The following is a 16,096-nucleotide window of genomic DNA, read 5'->3' on the forward strand; positions in this document are numbered from 1 at the left end:
ATATATATATATATATATATATATATATATATATATATATATATATATATATATATATATATATATATCCATATATATATATATATATATATATATATATGTGTGTTTTAATATTGCTGGGTATACATTGGAGTAGAAAGGACTGCAGTTAAACCACATGATGTTTGCAGATCTGACACAGGTCAAACTGGGGAGAGAGAGAGAGAGAGAGAGAGAGAGAGAGAGAGAGAGAGAGAGAGAGAGAGAGAGAGAGAGAGAGAGAGAGAGAGAGAGAGAGAGAGAGAGAGAGAGAGAGAGAGAGAGAGAGAGAGGAGAGAGAGAGAGAGAGAGAGAGAGAGAGAGAGAGACAGAGAGGGAGAGAGAGAGAGAGAGAGAGAGAGAGAGAGAGAGAGAGAGAGAGAGAGAGAGAGAGAGAGAGAGAGAGAGAGAGAGAGAGAGAGAGAGAGAGAGAGGGAGAGAGAGAGAGAGAGAGAGAGAGAGAGAGAGAGAGAGGGAGAGAGAGGAGAGAGAGAGAGAGAGAGAGAGAGAGAGAGAGAGAGAGAGAGAGGAGAGAGAGAGAGAGAGAGAGAGAGAGAGAGAGAGAGAGAGAGAGAGAGAGAGAGAGGAGAGAGAGAGAGGGAGACGGAGAGAGAGAGAGGGAGAGGGGGAGAGAGGGAGAGAGGGAGAGAGGGAGAGAGAGAGAGAGAGAGAGGGAGAGAGAGAGAGAGAGAAGGAGAGAGAGAGGAGAGGGAGAGAGAGACCCAGAGAGAGACTGTAATTCAAAATGGAACCCTATTCTCTACAGTATATAGTGCACTAATTTTGACCCGAGCATTATGGAACCTGGTCAAAAGCAGTGCACTGTATAGGGAATAGAGTGTCATTTGGGATATAGACAGAGAGTATTGACGGGTCAGTACCGTAGTAGTAGTGTCTATAGGAGTTTTGTGATTTAATATTACATTTTACTGGCCTATGCTTTCATAAAACAAATCCCTTTTAATGTTGGCTTGATAGTTAGGAGATTTTTGACAACAAAGATGCACCATACTCTTCCCTCTGAATGAGTACGTAGAGACAGAATGGGTACAGTCAAGAGACATATATTTACATTGACATTTTATAGATAGATGGTCAATGGTTCTGGGTACATTGTAGTTTCTCTACCGTTCCATAACATTACTATGCAAAGAGTCAAGGAACATTGGTGTTAATTGTGGTATTGATAGCATCATAAATGGCCCAAAAAAACATACACTACAAGTACATCCTTTTTAGTGAACAGGGAAACAACAAACGTACACTAGAGTACATCCTTTTTAGTGAACAGGGAAACAACAAACGTACACTAGAGTACATCCTTTTTAGTGATCAGGGAAACAACAAACGTACACTAGAGTACATCCTTTTTAGTGAACAGGGAAACAACAAACGTACACTAGAGTACATCCTTTTTAGTGAACAGGGAAACAACAAACGTACACTAGAGTACATCCTTTTTAGTGAACAGGAAAACAACAAAACTTCTTATGCAGTCTTTATCTATCGCAGTGCAATAACGCATCTATCCCTTCTATATACTGTATATACAGTTACTGTACGTTGTTTTGTGTACAGCTTTGTTTCAAATGAATGTACAGATTGGCAGGTAGAAAGGTAGAAGAGAGAGAGACAGAGACAGACAAAAGAGGAAGTTTGTGTAGGTTTACAGTATGAGTTAACCAATGGGACACAATGTTATCGTTTCTAATACTGATATGTCTACTGTCCGGGCACCGAAAACAAAACTAACAATGGCTGGGGACATGAAAATGACAACAAATACAGTATGTATAAATACTACCTTCTGAGAGATCTATAGGAAACCAAGGTTTTGTTGTCACTAATGTTGTAACATCTGTTCACGGTAGCCAATAGGAAAGATTCATTTAAAAAAAAAGAAGGCATTCCACAAGAGATGGTTGAGAGAATGTTGCTGTTAGGTTGAGATCGGACGATAAGACTAGGTTTGTTTACATGACCAAACTCTTGCTGAAGGCAAGGCCCTGTATTCCTGTATACAATACTCTAAATGCACATGCACATTTCAGTTTGCTTTACATTTTTTGTATTTGATCAAGTTTCACTTGATTTTGCACTTCTTTGATTCATTCCATATTCATATTGGCACACACAGTATTGGACTGACTTTGATTGGCTGAAACAGGCGTCATTCACACACGACATCACACTGTTCTCCATAAATGTCATAGTAACAGTCAGAGATCGCCGCCACACGCTAAACACAACACATTATAATAGCCTGTTTATGTTATACAGTTTAAAAACAAAACAATTATCAGTATTCCACTTCAACCCTCTGGAGGCATTGTATTTCAAGGCAGGCGGGGTGGGTGGGTGGGTGGGTGGGTGGGTGGGGGGATAGGTGGGGGGGGGGGTCACCAAGGCCACCGACGTCATTCCACATCTCTCCCTCCGGCCCCGTAGCGGATCACAAACAGAACAGGACCACAGGAAATACAGGAGTGGTTCTATCCTTGTCCCCTAAACACAGGGTAGACTAGTGGTTAGAGTGTTGGACTATCCTTGTCCCCTAAACACAGGGTAGCCTAGTGGTTAGTGTTGGACTATCCTTGTCCCCTAAACACAGGGTAGACTAGTGGTTAGTGTTGGACTATCCTTGTCCCCTAAACACAGGGTAGCCTAGTGGTTAGAGTGTTGGACTATCCTTGTCCCCTAAACACAGGGTAGACTAGTGGTTAGAGTGTTGGACTATCCTTGTCCCCTAAACACAGGGTAGCCTAGTGGTTAGAGTAATAATAATAATAATATATGCCATTTGCAGACGCTTTTATCCAAAGCGACTTACAGTCATGTGTGCATACATTCTACGTATGGGTGTGTTGGACTATCCTTGTCCCCTAAACACAGGGTAGACTAGTGGTTAGAGTGTTGGACTATCCTTGTCCCCTAAACACAGGGTAGACTAGTGGTTAGAGTGTTGGACTATCCTTGTCCCCTAAACACAGGGTAGCCTAGTGGTTAGTGTTAGACTATCCTTGTCCCCTAAACACAGGGTAGACTAGTGGTTAGAGTGTTGGACTATCCTTGTCCCCTAAACACAGGGTAGCCTAGTGGTTAGAGTGTTGGACTATCCTTGTCCCCTAAACACAGGGTAGACTAGTGGTTAGAGTGTTGGACTATCCTTGTCCCCTAAACACAGGGTAGCCTAGTGGTTAGAGTGTTGGACTATCCTTGTCCCCTAAACACAGGGTAGACTAGTGGTTAGTGTGTTGGACTATCCTTGTCCCCTAAACACAGGGTAGACTAGTGGTTAGTGTTGGACTTGTATCCTTGTCCCCTAAACACAGGGTAGCCTAGTGGTTAGAGTGTTGGACTTGTATCCTTGTCCCCTAAACACATAGGACTCTATGTGACCCGCTGCATCAGCAGATTACTGACTCATCACATGTGGGCTGCATTCATTAGACACCCAAACAGAAGAAAAAAAGGGACTGAAACAGGAAGAGACTACCTGAGCTTGTCCAATAAGGATTTGTTTCCCATTGCACAGCATTTTGCTACAGTGTGCTCTAATGAATATGACCCTAGTGTGTTGAATCTCTGACTGACAGAGACAGCTGGTATTATGGAGACTTGGCACCTTGGGTAAGCAGGAATAACCTTCTCACTGACATGCCTCTCCTGCCAATCAACACAGGAGCCACTGTGGGTTTGTTTCAGCCTTGAGTAACCCCCCCCCCCCCCCCTGAGAGTCTCCCTCCTGCCAATCAACACAGAAGCCACTGTGGGTTTGTTTCAGCCTTGAGTACCCCCCTCCTGAGAGTCTCTCTCCTGCCAATCAACACAGGAGCCACTGTAGGTTTGTTTCAGCCTTGAGTAAACCCCCTCCCCTGAGAGTCTCCCCCTGCCAATCAACACAGGAGCCACTGTGGGTTTGTTTCAGCCTTGAGTAAACCCCCCTCCCATGAGAGCCCCCCCCCTGCCAATCAACACAGAATGGGGGGGGGGTTTCTTGAGTTTGGGACACAGGTTTAGTAATATGACTAACAATCAATGATGTTGTGTGTGTCTGTATCTTAAAATAGGTCTCATGGACCCCTCCTTAATTCTGTGTTATTTAAATAACAGACCACAAAACAAAATAAAAGTGCTGACACTAATTATATCAATGTTGTGTATGTGGTCTCTGTATCTCTGTCTCTTTCCACTTCAGCTCACTAAACACTTCAGTTCCATTACAACAGTAGGAAGGGCCTATGTAGATGTGGTAGAGGCTAATCTGGGATGTTACAACAGGAAGAAGACTATGTAGATTTTGAACAGGCTAATCTGGGAATACCTAAATTCGTGGTGTTCTGTAACGATACATAATGCTACACAGTTACCACGTTTCTAATCCACGCTCATAGTCTTTTATAGTATATGACAGGGGAAAAGGACTATGACGACATACTAACTCAGAATCATTTAATTCAGCACACCAGCAGCCACCAAGAGAAAATCAATACAGATAGCAGTTAACAAGCAAACGCAAGTCTGTCAGGCAGACCCCTGGGCTTTCTGCGCCCCTTCAGCTATCTCACTGGTGTCTATAAGAGATCATCTTTTTCTGCATCTTAAATAGAACCCTATTTCCTAAATAGTGCACTACTTTTGACCATGACCCGTAGGTTTCTGGTCTAAAGCAGTGCACCATATAGGGAATAGATAGTGTTATTTGGGACGCAGGTGAATGTATTCATGAGGGAAATCTGTCATTTGCACAGCCAGCTAGTGACAAAAAACTATATTGATTCTAGAGTTAAACATCCACTGACTTTATTCACATTTCAAGAACTACACACTAGGTTTTTAAGAACAAATTCTTATTTACAATGACGGCCTACCCAGACAATTGTGCGCCACCCTGTGGGACTCGCCGCCCCGTGGGACTCTCCGCCCCGTGGGACTCTCCTCCCTATGGGACTCTCCTCCCTATGGGACTCTCCTCCCTGTGGGACTCTCCTCCCTGTGGGACTCTCCACCCCGTGGGACTCTCCTCCCCATGGGACTCTCCTCCCTATGGGACTCTCCACCCTGTGGGACTCTCCACCCTATGGGACTCTCCTCCCTATGGGACTCTCCACCCTATGGGACTCTCCACCCTATGGGACTCTCCACCCTATGGGACTCTCCTCCCTATGGGACTCTCCTCCCTATGGGACTCTCCACCCTATGGGACTCTCCACCCTATGGGACTCTCCACCCTATGGGACTCTCCACCCTATGGGACTCTCCACCCTATGGGACTCTCCACCATATGGGACTCTCCTCCCTATGGGACTCTCCACCCCGTGGGACTCTCCTCCCCGTGGGACTCTCCACCCTATGGGACTCTCCTCCCTATGGGACTCTCCTCCCTATGGGACTCTCCTCCCTATGGGACTCTCCACCCTATGGGACTCTCCACCCTATGGGACTCCTCCCTATGGGACTCTCCACCCTATGGGACTCTCCACCCTATGGGACTCTCCACCCTATGGGACTCTCCTCCCTATGGGACTCTCCACCCTATGGGACTCTCCACCCTATGGGACTCTCCACCCTATGGGACTCTCCACCCTATGGGACTCTCCACCCTATGGGACTCTCCACTCTATGGGACTCTCCTCCCTATGGGACTCTCCTCCCTCTCCTCCCTATGGGACTCTCCACCCTATGGGACTCTCCACCCTATGGGACTCTCCACCCTATGGGAATCTCCACCCTATGGGACTCTCCTCCCTATGGGACTCTCCACCCCGTGGGACTCTCCTCCCTGTGGGACTCTCCTCCGTATGGGACTCTCCACCCCGTGGGACTCTCCTCCCCGTGGGACTCTCCACCCTATGGGACTCTCCTCCCTATGGGACTCTCCTCCCTATGGGACTCTCCACCCTATGGGACTCGCCGCCCTATGGGACTCTCCTCCCTATGGGACTCTCCGCCCTATGGGACTCTCCACCCTATGGGACACTCCGCCCTATGGGACTCGCCGCCCTATACTACCAATCACAGCCGGTTGTGATTAAGACTGGATTCCAACCAGGATGTCCGTAGTGATGCCTCTAGCACTGAGATGCAGTGCCTTAGACCACTGTGCCACTCGGGAGCCCAAAGTTAGCCTCAGGAAATCCTAGAGTATTGCTGTGTCTATTTTAATAACTCATTTTGTCATGAGAACACAGCCAGACAGTAGCTGGGGATACTGACATATGGAAATCTGATTTGATGTTCATATTGGGCAGCTATACACATGCAAATGAAGGAGGTATAATTATTGATGATTTAAAGACATGCATAGACTGCCATCTGTAGGACTAAAGAGGGGAGTTTTAATGTCCAGTATCTCCATCTGCAGTAATCTAACATAACACCAGGTTGCAGTACAACACAGGTCAGATATGGACAGGTCAGGAATCACTGATATAGACTGGCTGACACAACCCACAGTGACTCAGCACTGGGAAAGCTGTGACACTGACTGGCTGACACAACCCACACTGACTCAGCACTGGGAAAGCTGTGACACTGACTGGCTGACACAACCCACAGTGACTCAGCACTGGGAGAGCTGTGACACTGACTGGCTGACACAACCCACAGTGACTCAGCACTGGGAGAGCTGTGACACTGACTGGCTGACACAACCCACAGTGACTCAGCACTGGGAAAGCTGTGACACTGACTGGCTGACACAACCCACAGTGACTCAGCACTGGGAAAGCTGTGACACTGACTGGCTGACACAACCCACACTGACTCAGCACTGGGAAAGCTGTGACACTGACTGGCTGACACAACCCACAGTGACTCAGCACTGGGAAAGCTGTGACACTGACTGGCTGACACAACCCACAGTGACTCAGCACTGGGAAAGCTGTGACACTGACTGGCTGACACAACCCACAGTGACTCAGCACTGGGAGAGCTGTGACACTGACTGGCTGACACAACCCACAGTGACTCAGCACTGGGAAAGCTGTGACACTGACTGGCTGACACAACCCACACTGACTCAGCACTGGGAAAGCTGTGACACTGACTGGCTGACACAACCCACACTGACTCAGCACTGGGAAAGCTGTGACACTGACTGGCTGACACAACCCACACTGACTCAGCACTGGGAAAGCTGTGACACTGACTCAGCACTGGGAAAGCTGTGACACTGACTGGCTGACACAACCCACACTGACTCAGCACTGGGAAAGCTGTGACACTGACTGGCTGACACAACCCACACTGACTCAGCACTGGGAAAGCTGTGACACTGACTGGCTGACACAACCCACACTGACTCAGCACTGGGAAAGCTGTGACACTGACTGGCTGACACAACCCACAGTGACTCACAGCACTGGGAAAGCTGTGCCACTGACTGTCTGACACAACCCACAGTGACTCAGCACTGGGAAAGCTGTGACACTGACTCAGCACTGGGAAAGCTGTGACACTGACTGGCTGACACAACCCACAGTGACTCACAGCACTGGGAAAGCTGTGACACTCTGGAATGGAGGCCATTTGTTAAATGCAATCAACACTCAGAAATTGATCAACGGGTTTGATTGGTTTTCTCAAATGTTTCCTTTGCCTCAAGGGGTTGAGACTTGTTGTTTCAAATCAAATACATTTTTTTGGGGGGGGGACAAATCCAACCGTTGTTATGGAAGCGGGGTACTGTGTGTGGCTGTGCTTTGTGGGTGTTTGAGTGAGAATAAACACAGGGAGCCAAGCAGTAAAGTCACATCCCCCTTCATTATATATGCATTGTGCCAACAAGGTCAAAGAGCCATTCCTTCTAGACCCCGACATCAGGAGGATTTGAGGAGTTAAGTGTGAGCCAGACTATCACTGATAGGCTCACAGCCACAGCACAACCCCCCCCATATATTTATCTCTTATTCTGTATTGCTTAATTTTTGTTGTTTTAGTTTAGTAGTTGTACAAGGTTTACATGTAATGATTTTTATTTTTTTAAAGTAACATTTTACACTGTCAAATAACAAATGCAAGAATTACCAGTGCCTCTTACTTGGTACATAATTATTATTGGTACGTTATTTATGTTGTACATTTAACATTACATTTAAGTCATTTAGCAGACGCTCTTATCCAGAGCGACTTACAAATTGGTGCATTCACCTTAAGACATCCAGTGGAACAGCCACTTTACAATAGTACAAATAGCTAAATTGTTTTCAGAGGGCTATGTTCATTATTCACCATTGTTCTGTTTGGTCTGTGTACTGCACCAGTGGGGGGGAAGCAGCAGTGCTGTTCCCTGAATAAACCCCCAGTGCAGGTCTCGCTCTTAGATATACAACTTGTCCAGATGGGTTTCTTCAGCTCTGTTCATATGACAACGACGGTTGTTGTCAACAAGAAAAGGTGAAATGTAAAACAACCAAATGCTATGAACGGGAGAAATCGATTATATATATATAAAAAATCAACAAAACAAAGTAATTCTTTGGATTTTTTTTTTATAGCTTTGAACTATATGTTTAGTTATGGAGAGTAACGTTGTACCGCAGATGAATGTATATTTTGTTTACACATCCAGAAGTGTTTTTTGGATCTGTTGTTAGCTCGTAGGCTAACTAGCTAGCCGGCGATGTATTTGTGATTTGGCTGGCTGGCTAGCTAGCTGAATTTTCTTTCTTCTCAAAGTTGTTTCGTGGAGATAGTTAGCTTGTGTGTTACACAAATAGTAGTTAGTTTTGTCATTTTTTTGTCGTGATTTGTAGGTTAGCTAACTAACCAGTGGCGACTACATTGTTAGCTGGCTAGCTAGTTAGCCTCGACGTTTACAGGATGAGTAACGTTAGCAGTCAAAAACGCCAGCATTTTAAAGGAGCCGAAGTGAGCTGCACTGTCAAATATTTCTTGTTTGGCTTTAACATCATATTTTGGGTAAGTAGCTGACATTTTGGTATTTCACACCTGCATGTAATTATTCTAAACAAAGAGTTTTTCTAGTGCTTGCCCGAAAAGAGACAAAAATTAACTAAACAAGTTAAAACTATGCTCGATCGCCTAGCCCTAAAACTATATCCCGATGGTCTTTATTGAATAAATTCCTAAAATACTGTTCAGTAAGTTAGTCCCATTAGATAGTGATCACTTTAGATCATTTCCTGTTATTGATTTGGTGACGCTAGCTACCTTTCTTGACAGTGATCATCTACCAGGTGAATGTGTTCCAATTCTCTCTCTTTCTCTCATATATATATATATATAACTGTTTTATGATCAATCATCCATCTGCTAATATTTGACTCATTGGGCATTATTGTGCCTATTTGTGTGAAGTCTATTGTGTGGTTCCCAGCAGCCCTAATGTGATAGTAATGTAGGACAGCAGAATGCCAACAATAGTAGGTAGTAACTTACACTGTGGGTGGGTGCTCCCCATAGTTCTGATGAATAGCTGTTTGTAGGGTAGGTTTGGGTGTGTATAGGCCTATGTGTGTTGGGTTATTGGAGTCAGACAGCTAGCTAACTGTCTCTGTACTCTTACTGCCTTAATGCCTGTCCTATCCGTGCCTGTTAACCTCATACAATAGCCACTCTCACTCTGAGCTAACCTACTCCGCCCATACACACCTCTTAAAGCATGGCTTAGACAGTGAGCTAGTGTACAGTACACAGTAGCCACTGAGTCCATTGTCAGCAACACTGTCATGGTCACACACAAAGAGCTGATAGGCTACTAGCCAGGGACATTATTTCATGTTGCAAGCCTAAGTAGTAATTATAAAACTGGTTGTTTGGGTGATAGCAGGGAGTTATAGTGCCACAATCCCTGAATTCTTCAGGTAATACCTGTGAACAGTTCTATTAGATTTAATAATTCTCTTCCACTGTCCCACATTCCAGCCAGTCAATTTATAAACTTAATCTCCCATAGTAAAAAGTGTCTAGATAATATTTCCCCATGCTATTAGACTAGCATTTGGTTTGCAACATTTGGGGGTTGTCTAAACTTTGCAGTCTGCCTCTCTGACCTGTGGAAAATGTTCCGTTTTTTTGTGTGATCTCCACCGTGCCATGCAAATATGAACGTGAAGAGGCGGACAGCTTCTCTGATCCAGGCAAATTCGTTTATCAGGATCATTACAATAGATATCCAAATAAATGACAATAGAAACAAAGGTAAACAAACAAAAGTGTACATAGTTTGCTGTCATTTGAGCTGCTTGATGTGATTGTGTGTTAGCTTTAGTTGGCTAGCTAGCAAATGAGCAGTAGTTAGCCTGCATTGCTGCATGCCAAGGATTTGTTTAGCATATCACCAATTGCAAATAGAATTGCCAGAAGGAGCGAACTGCCGATTTGGCTAGCAACTTCAGAATCTTAGAACTAACGACTGGCTTTTCCCCAGACTATTTTGTATGGTGGAAAGATGAAATAAAACAAATGTACTCAATATAATAAAGATTCTCTGGTCTGATGAAACCAAGATTGATCTCTTTGGCCTGAATGCCAAGCGTCACGCCTGGAGGAACCTGCCACCATCCCTACGGTGAAGCATGGTGGTGGCAGCATCATGCTGTGGGGATGTTTTTCAGCGGCGGGGACTGGGAGACTAGCCAGGATCGAGGTAAAGATTAACAGAGCAAAATACAGAGAGATCCTTGATTAAAAACCTGCTCCAGAGTGCTCAGGACCTCAGATTGGGGCGAAAGTTCATCTTCCAACAGGACAACGACCCTAAGCACACAGCCAAGACAACGCAGGAGTAACTTCAGGACAAGTCTCTGTATGTCCTTCAGTGGCCCTGCCAGAACCCGGACTTGAACCCGATCAAACATCTCTTGAGAGAGATCTGAAAATAGCTGTGCAGCAACGCTCCCCATCCAACCTGACGTAGCTTGAGAGGATATGTAGAGATGAATGGAAGAAACTCCCAAAGAAAAGGTTTGCCAAGCTTGTAGCGTCCTACCCAAGAAGACTTGAGGCTGTAATCGCTGCCATAGGTGCTTCAACAAAGTACCCGAGTCACATTCCCAGTGGGTCAGAAGTTTACATATTCTTAATTAGTATTTGGTAGCATTGCCTTTAAATTGTTTAACTTGGGTCTAACATTTTGGGTAGCATTCCACAAGCTTCCCACAATAAATTGGGTGAATTTTGGCCCATTCCTCCTGACAGAGCTGGTGTAACTGAGTCAGGTTGGTAGGCCTCCTTGCTCACACACACTTTCAGTTCTGCCCACACATTTTCAATAGGATTAAGGTCAGGGCTTTGTGATGGCCACTCCAATACCTTGATTTTGTTGTCCTGAAGCCATTTTGCCACAACTTTGGAAATATCCTTGGGGTCATTGTCCATGTGGATGACGCATTTGCGACCAAGCTTTAACTTGCTGACTGATGTCTTGAGATGTTGCTTCAATATATCTACCAAATTTTCCTACCTCATGATGCCATCTAATTCAATCCCTCCTGTAGCAAAGCACCCCCACAGCATGTGTTGCCACCCCTGTGCTTCACAGTTGTGATAGTGTTCTTCGGCTTGCAAGCCTCCCCGTTTTTCCTTCAAACATAAGGATGGTCATTATGGCCAAACAGCTCTATTTTTGCTAAGTGTATGTAAACTTTCGACTTCAACCGTATTTGTGTGTGTGTATATATTATATTAAAAAAAAGGTTTTTAGAAATGTTTGCTTATTCATTAAAAATAAACAAACTGAAATGACATTTACATAAATGGATCAACAACATTTCAAGGACAAAATGACATGTATTTAAGTATTTTTTTAATTTCAGTGTGGACGGCAACATTAGTCATCTCTAAAAACTATACTTTAAGGAAAATGTTTATATTTGTACATTTTTTATGTTTAGCTCGCATACTATATTTTAAAAGTATGCATTAAGTCTGTAATAGAATAAATGTTGAAAAAACGAATTCAGCTAAAAAGATTTGGTATGGGTCCTTAGATCGTCAAAAGGTTCTGCTAGCTGCACCATTGAGAGCATCTTGATTGGCTGCATCACCGCTTGGTAAGGTCACTGCTTGGCATCCAACCGCAATCATTGTTTTGCACGGACTTTACGCACACACTCACTAGACTCCACCCACACACTCACTAGACTCTACTTACACGCTCACTAGACTCTACCCACACGCTCACTAGACTACCCACACGCTCACTAGACTCTACCCACACGCTCACTAGACTCTACCCACACGCTCACTAGACTCTACGCACACGCTCACTAGACTCTACCCACACGCTCACTAGACTACCCACACGCTCACTAGACTCTACCCACACGCTCACTAGACTCTACCCACACGCTCACTAGACTCTACCCACACGCTCACTAGACTCTACCCACACGCTCACTAGACTCTACCCACACGCTCACTAGACTCTACCCACACGCTCACTAGACTCTACCCACACGCTCACTAGACTCTACCCACACGCTCACTAGACTCTACCCACACGCTCACTAGACTCCACCCACACGCTCACTAGACTCTACCCACACGCTCACTAGATGCTACGCACACGCTCACTAGACTCTACGCACACGCTCACTAGACGAAATCCAATTTATGTATATAGCCCTTCTTACATCAGCTGATATTGTTGTACAGAAACCCTGCCTAAAACCCCTAACAGCAAGCAATGCAGGTGTAGAAACAGGAAGACAGGAACTTAGGAAGAAACCTAGAGAGGAACCAGGCTTTGAGGGTTGGCCAGTCCTCTTCTGGCTGTGCCGGGTGGAGATTATAACAGAACACGGCCAAGATGTTCAAATGTTCATAAATGACCAACAGGGTCAAATAATAATAATCACAGTGGTTGTAGAGGGTGCAACAGGTCAGCACCTCAGGAGTAAATGTCAGTTGGCTGTTCATAGCCGATCATTGAGAGTATCTCTACCACTCCTGCTGTCTCTAGAGAGTTGAAAACAGCAGGTCTGGGACAGGTAGCACGTCCGGTGAACAGGTCAGGGTTCCATAGCCGCAGGCAGAACAGTTGTAAATGGAGCAGCAGCACGGCCAGGTGGACTGGGGACAGCAAGGAGTCATCATGCCAGGTAGTCCTGAGGCATGGTCCTAGGGCTCAGGTCCTCTGAAAGAAAGAGAAAATTAGAGAGAGCATACTTAAATTCACACAGGACACCGGATAAGACCGGAGAAGTACTCCAGATATAACAAACTGACCCTAGTCCCCTCCACAAACTACTACTGCATAAATACTGGAGGCTGTGACAGGAGGGGTCAGGAGACACTGTGGCCCCATCTGATGATACCCCCGGACAGTGCCAATCAGGAAGGATATAACCCCACCCACTTTGCCAAAGCACACACATATCTTCAACGACCAACTTACCATCCTGAGACAAGGCCGAGTATAGCCCACAAAGATCTCCGCCAACGCACAACCCAGGGGGGGGCGCCAGCCCATGCAGGAAGATCACGTCAGTGACTCAACCCACTCAAGTGACGCACCCCTCCTAGGGACGACATGAAAGAGCACCAGTAAGCCAGTGACTCAGCCCCTGTAATAGGGTTAGAGGCAGAGAATCCCAGTGGAAAGAGGGGATCCGGCCAGGCAGAGACAGCAAGGGTGGTTCGTGGCTCCAGAGCCTTTCCGTTCACCTTCACACTCCTGGGCCAGACTACACTCAATCATATGACCCACTGAAGAGCTGAGTCTTCAGTAAAGACTTAAAGCTTGAGACCGAGTTTGCGTCTCTCACATGGGTAGGCAGACCATTCCATAAAAATGGAGCTCTATTGGAGAAAGCCCTGCCTCCAGCTGTTTGCTTAGAAATTCTAGGGACAATTAGGAGGCCTGTGTCTTGTGACCGTAGCATACGTGTAGGTATGTACGGCTGTAGGTATGTACGGCAGGACCAAATCAGAGAGATAGGTAGGAGCAAGCCCATGTAATGCTTTGTAGGTTAGCAGCAAAACCGTGAACTCAGCCCTTGCCTTAACAGGAAGCCAGTGTAGGGAGGCTAGTACTGGAATAATGTGATCAAATTTTTTGGTTCTAGTTAGGATTCTAGCAGCCATATTTAGCACTAACTGAAGTTTATTTAGTGCTTTATCCGGGTAGCCGGAAAGTAGAGCATTGCAGTAGTCTAACCTAGAATTCACAAAAGCATGGATAAATTGTTTTGGACAGATAGTTTCTGATTTTTTCAATGTTACAATGTCTACCCACACACTCACTAGACTACCCACACACTCATTAGACTACCCACACCCTCACGAGACTGACATTCCAACACACACATACATGCAAACACACATTTCGACGACACACACACTCAGACATAGACAGTCTTTCATACGCTGCTGCTACTCTGTTTATTATCTATCCTGATTGCCTAGTCACTTACCCCTTCCCACATGTACCTCAACTACCTCGTACCCCTGAACATTGACTAGGTACGGGTACTCCTTGTATATAGCCATGTTATTACCAGGTACTCCCTGTATATAGCCATGTTATTACCTGGTACTCCTTGTATATAGCCATGTTACTACCTGATACTCCCTGTATATAGCCATGTTATTACCTGGTACTCCTTGTATATAGCCATGTTACTACCTGATACTTCCTGTATATAGCCATGTTATTACCTGGTACTCCCTGTATATAGCCATGTTATTACCTGGTACTCCCTGCATATAGCCATGTTACTACCTGGTACTCCCTGTATATAGCCATGTTATTACCTGGTACTCCCTGTATATAGCCATGTTATTACCTGGTACTCCCTGTATATAGCCATGTTATTACCTCCCTGTATATAGCCATGTTATTACCTGGTACTCCCTGTATATAGCCATGTTATTACCTGGTACTTCCTGTATATAGCCATGTAATTACCTGGTACTTCCTGTATATAGCCATGTAATTTTTATACTATTTCCTTTTAACTCAAAGAATGTATATTTTTTTCAACTCTGCTTTGTTTGGACGTAAGTTAGCATTTCACTGTAGAGGCTACACCTGTTGCATTCGGCACATGTGACCAATACAATTTGATTTGAACTGTGTGTGCGGTGCTTCAGGGGTGCATTCATTCCTCCGATTTTTATTGCAACTGTTTCTTAAACAGAAGGAGACGGGACATCTTTGAATTTGTCCAATAGAAACTCCTTTTGTAGTCTAGGGTTGTAGCAACCTTATGGGTATAGGGAACATTAAAGTATCATTTAGTATCCTAAACTTATCCATGTTACATTGAACTGGGTGAATGGAATATGAACGACAGTCATCCAATATGCTGCTAGGCTAACTGTTAGACCTATAAGGAAGTAGGCTAGCTAACTTGAGACCTACTCGGCCTCCAGATTTCTTTCTAATGGTCATTTTGGCTAGTTGTTGACTTCCAGAAATAACACCTACCTGTCTAGCTCAGCGATTCTTAGCTGGTGGGTCGCATTTTTTTTTAGTAAAAACATAACATTTGTTTGAATGATGACGTTAGTGTGTATAATTGTTAATTTACGATTGTAAATCATTTCATCTCTGAACAAATTTTCTTCAAACAGAAGAAAAGGCTAGGGCATTTTGGTAGATTTGATTTATTTTTGGTCTCAAGTGAGTTTTTAATTTTTTTTAAATTTTACCTTTATTTAACCAGGCAAGTCAGTTAAGAACATATTCTTATTTTCAATGACGGCCTGGGAACAGTGGGTTAACTGCCTGTTCAGGGGCTGAACGACAGATTTGTACCTTGTCAGCTCGGGGGTTTGAACTCGCAACCTTCCGGTTACTAATCCAACGCTCTAACCACTTCGGCAAGAATATGGGCAATATTTTATTATTGACAATGAAAGAGGTGAGAATGTTGTTCCCTTGTTGTTATGTAATTGCTACATTTACTATCAATGTAGCGTAAATATAAAGCGTTTTCTCCAGATTGTATTTTGGGTGCCGAGGATAAACCAGTTAAGAACCACTAATCTAGCTTGTAAACAGAATTAGCTGACTGTCTCTTATCCACGTCGTAATTAATCACGTTTTTCACTCTACTTCTCAGATGTTCTGCGAACCTTACAGGGTTGTAATTACCAGATGGTTAAG

General features: G+C 44.7%; 1 protein-coding gene across 3 annotated transcripts in view; it reads left to right on the forward strand.

Moving 5' to 3' along the window:
* The first annotated feature begins 8,213 nt into the window (after positions 1-8,213).
* Positions 8,214-16,096, forward strand: part of LOC124034520 (tetraspanin-17) — a 38,324-nt gene continuing 30,441 nt past the window's right edge. The window contains exon 1 of one of the 3 annotated variants that reach the window (XR_006838580.1): positions 8,214-8,940. Coding sequence is in view for 1 of the 3 variants with exons in the window: in XM_046347828.1 (XP_046203784.1) it covers positions 8,842-8,940 (99 nt within the window). In the remaining 2 variants the exon portion in view is untranslated. The remainder of the gene's footprint in view (positions 8,941-16,096) is intronic. The other 2 variants (XM_046347828.1, XM_046347830.1) reach the window with 2 other exon arrangements.

Source organism: Oncorhynchus gorbuscha, linkage group LG04, assembly GCF_021184085.1.
Source record: "Oncorhynchus gorbuscha isolate QuinsamMale2020 ecotype Even-year linkage group LG04, OgorEven_v1.0, whole genome shotgun sequence".
Taxonomy (NCBI): domain Eukaryota; kingdom Metazoa; phylum Chordata; class Actinopteri; order Salmoniformes; family Salmonidae; genus Oncorhynchus; species Oncorhynchus gorbuscha.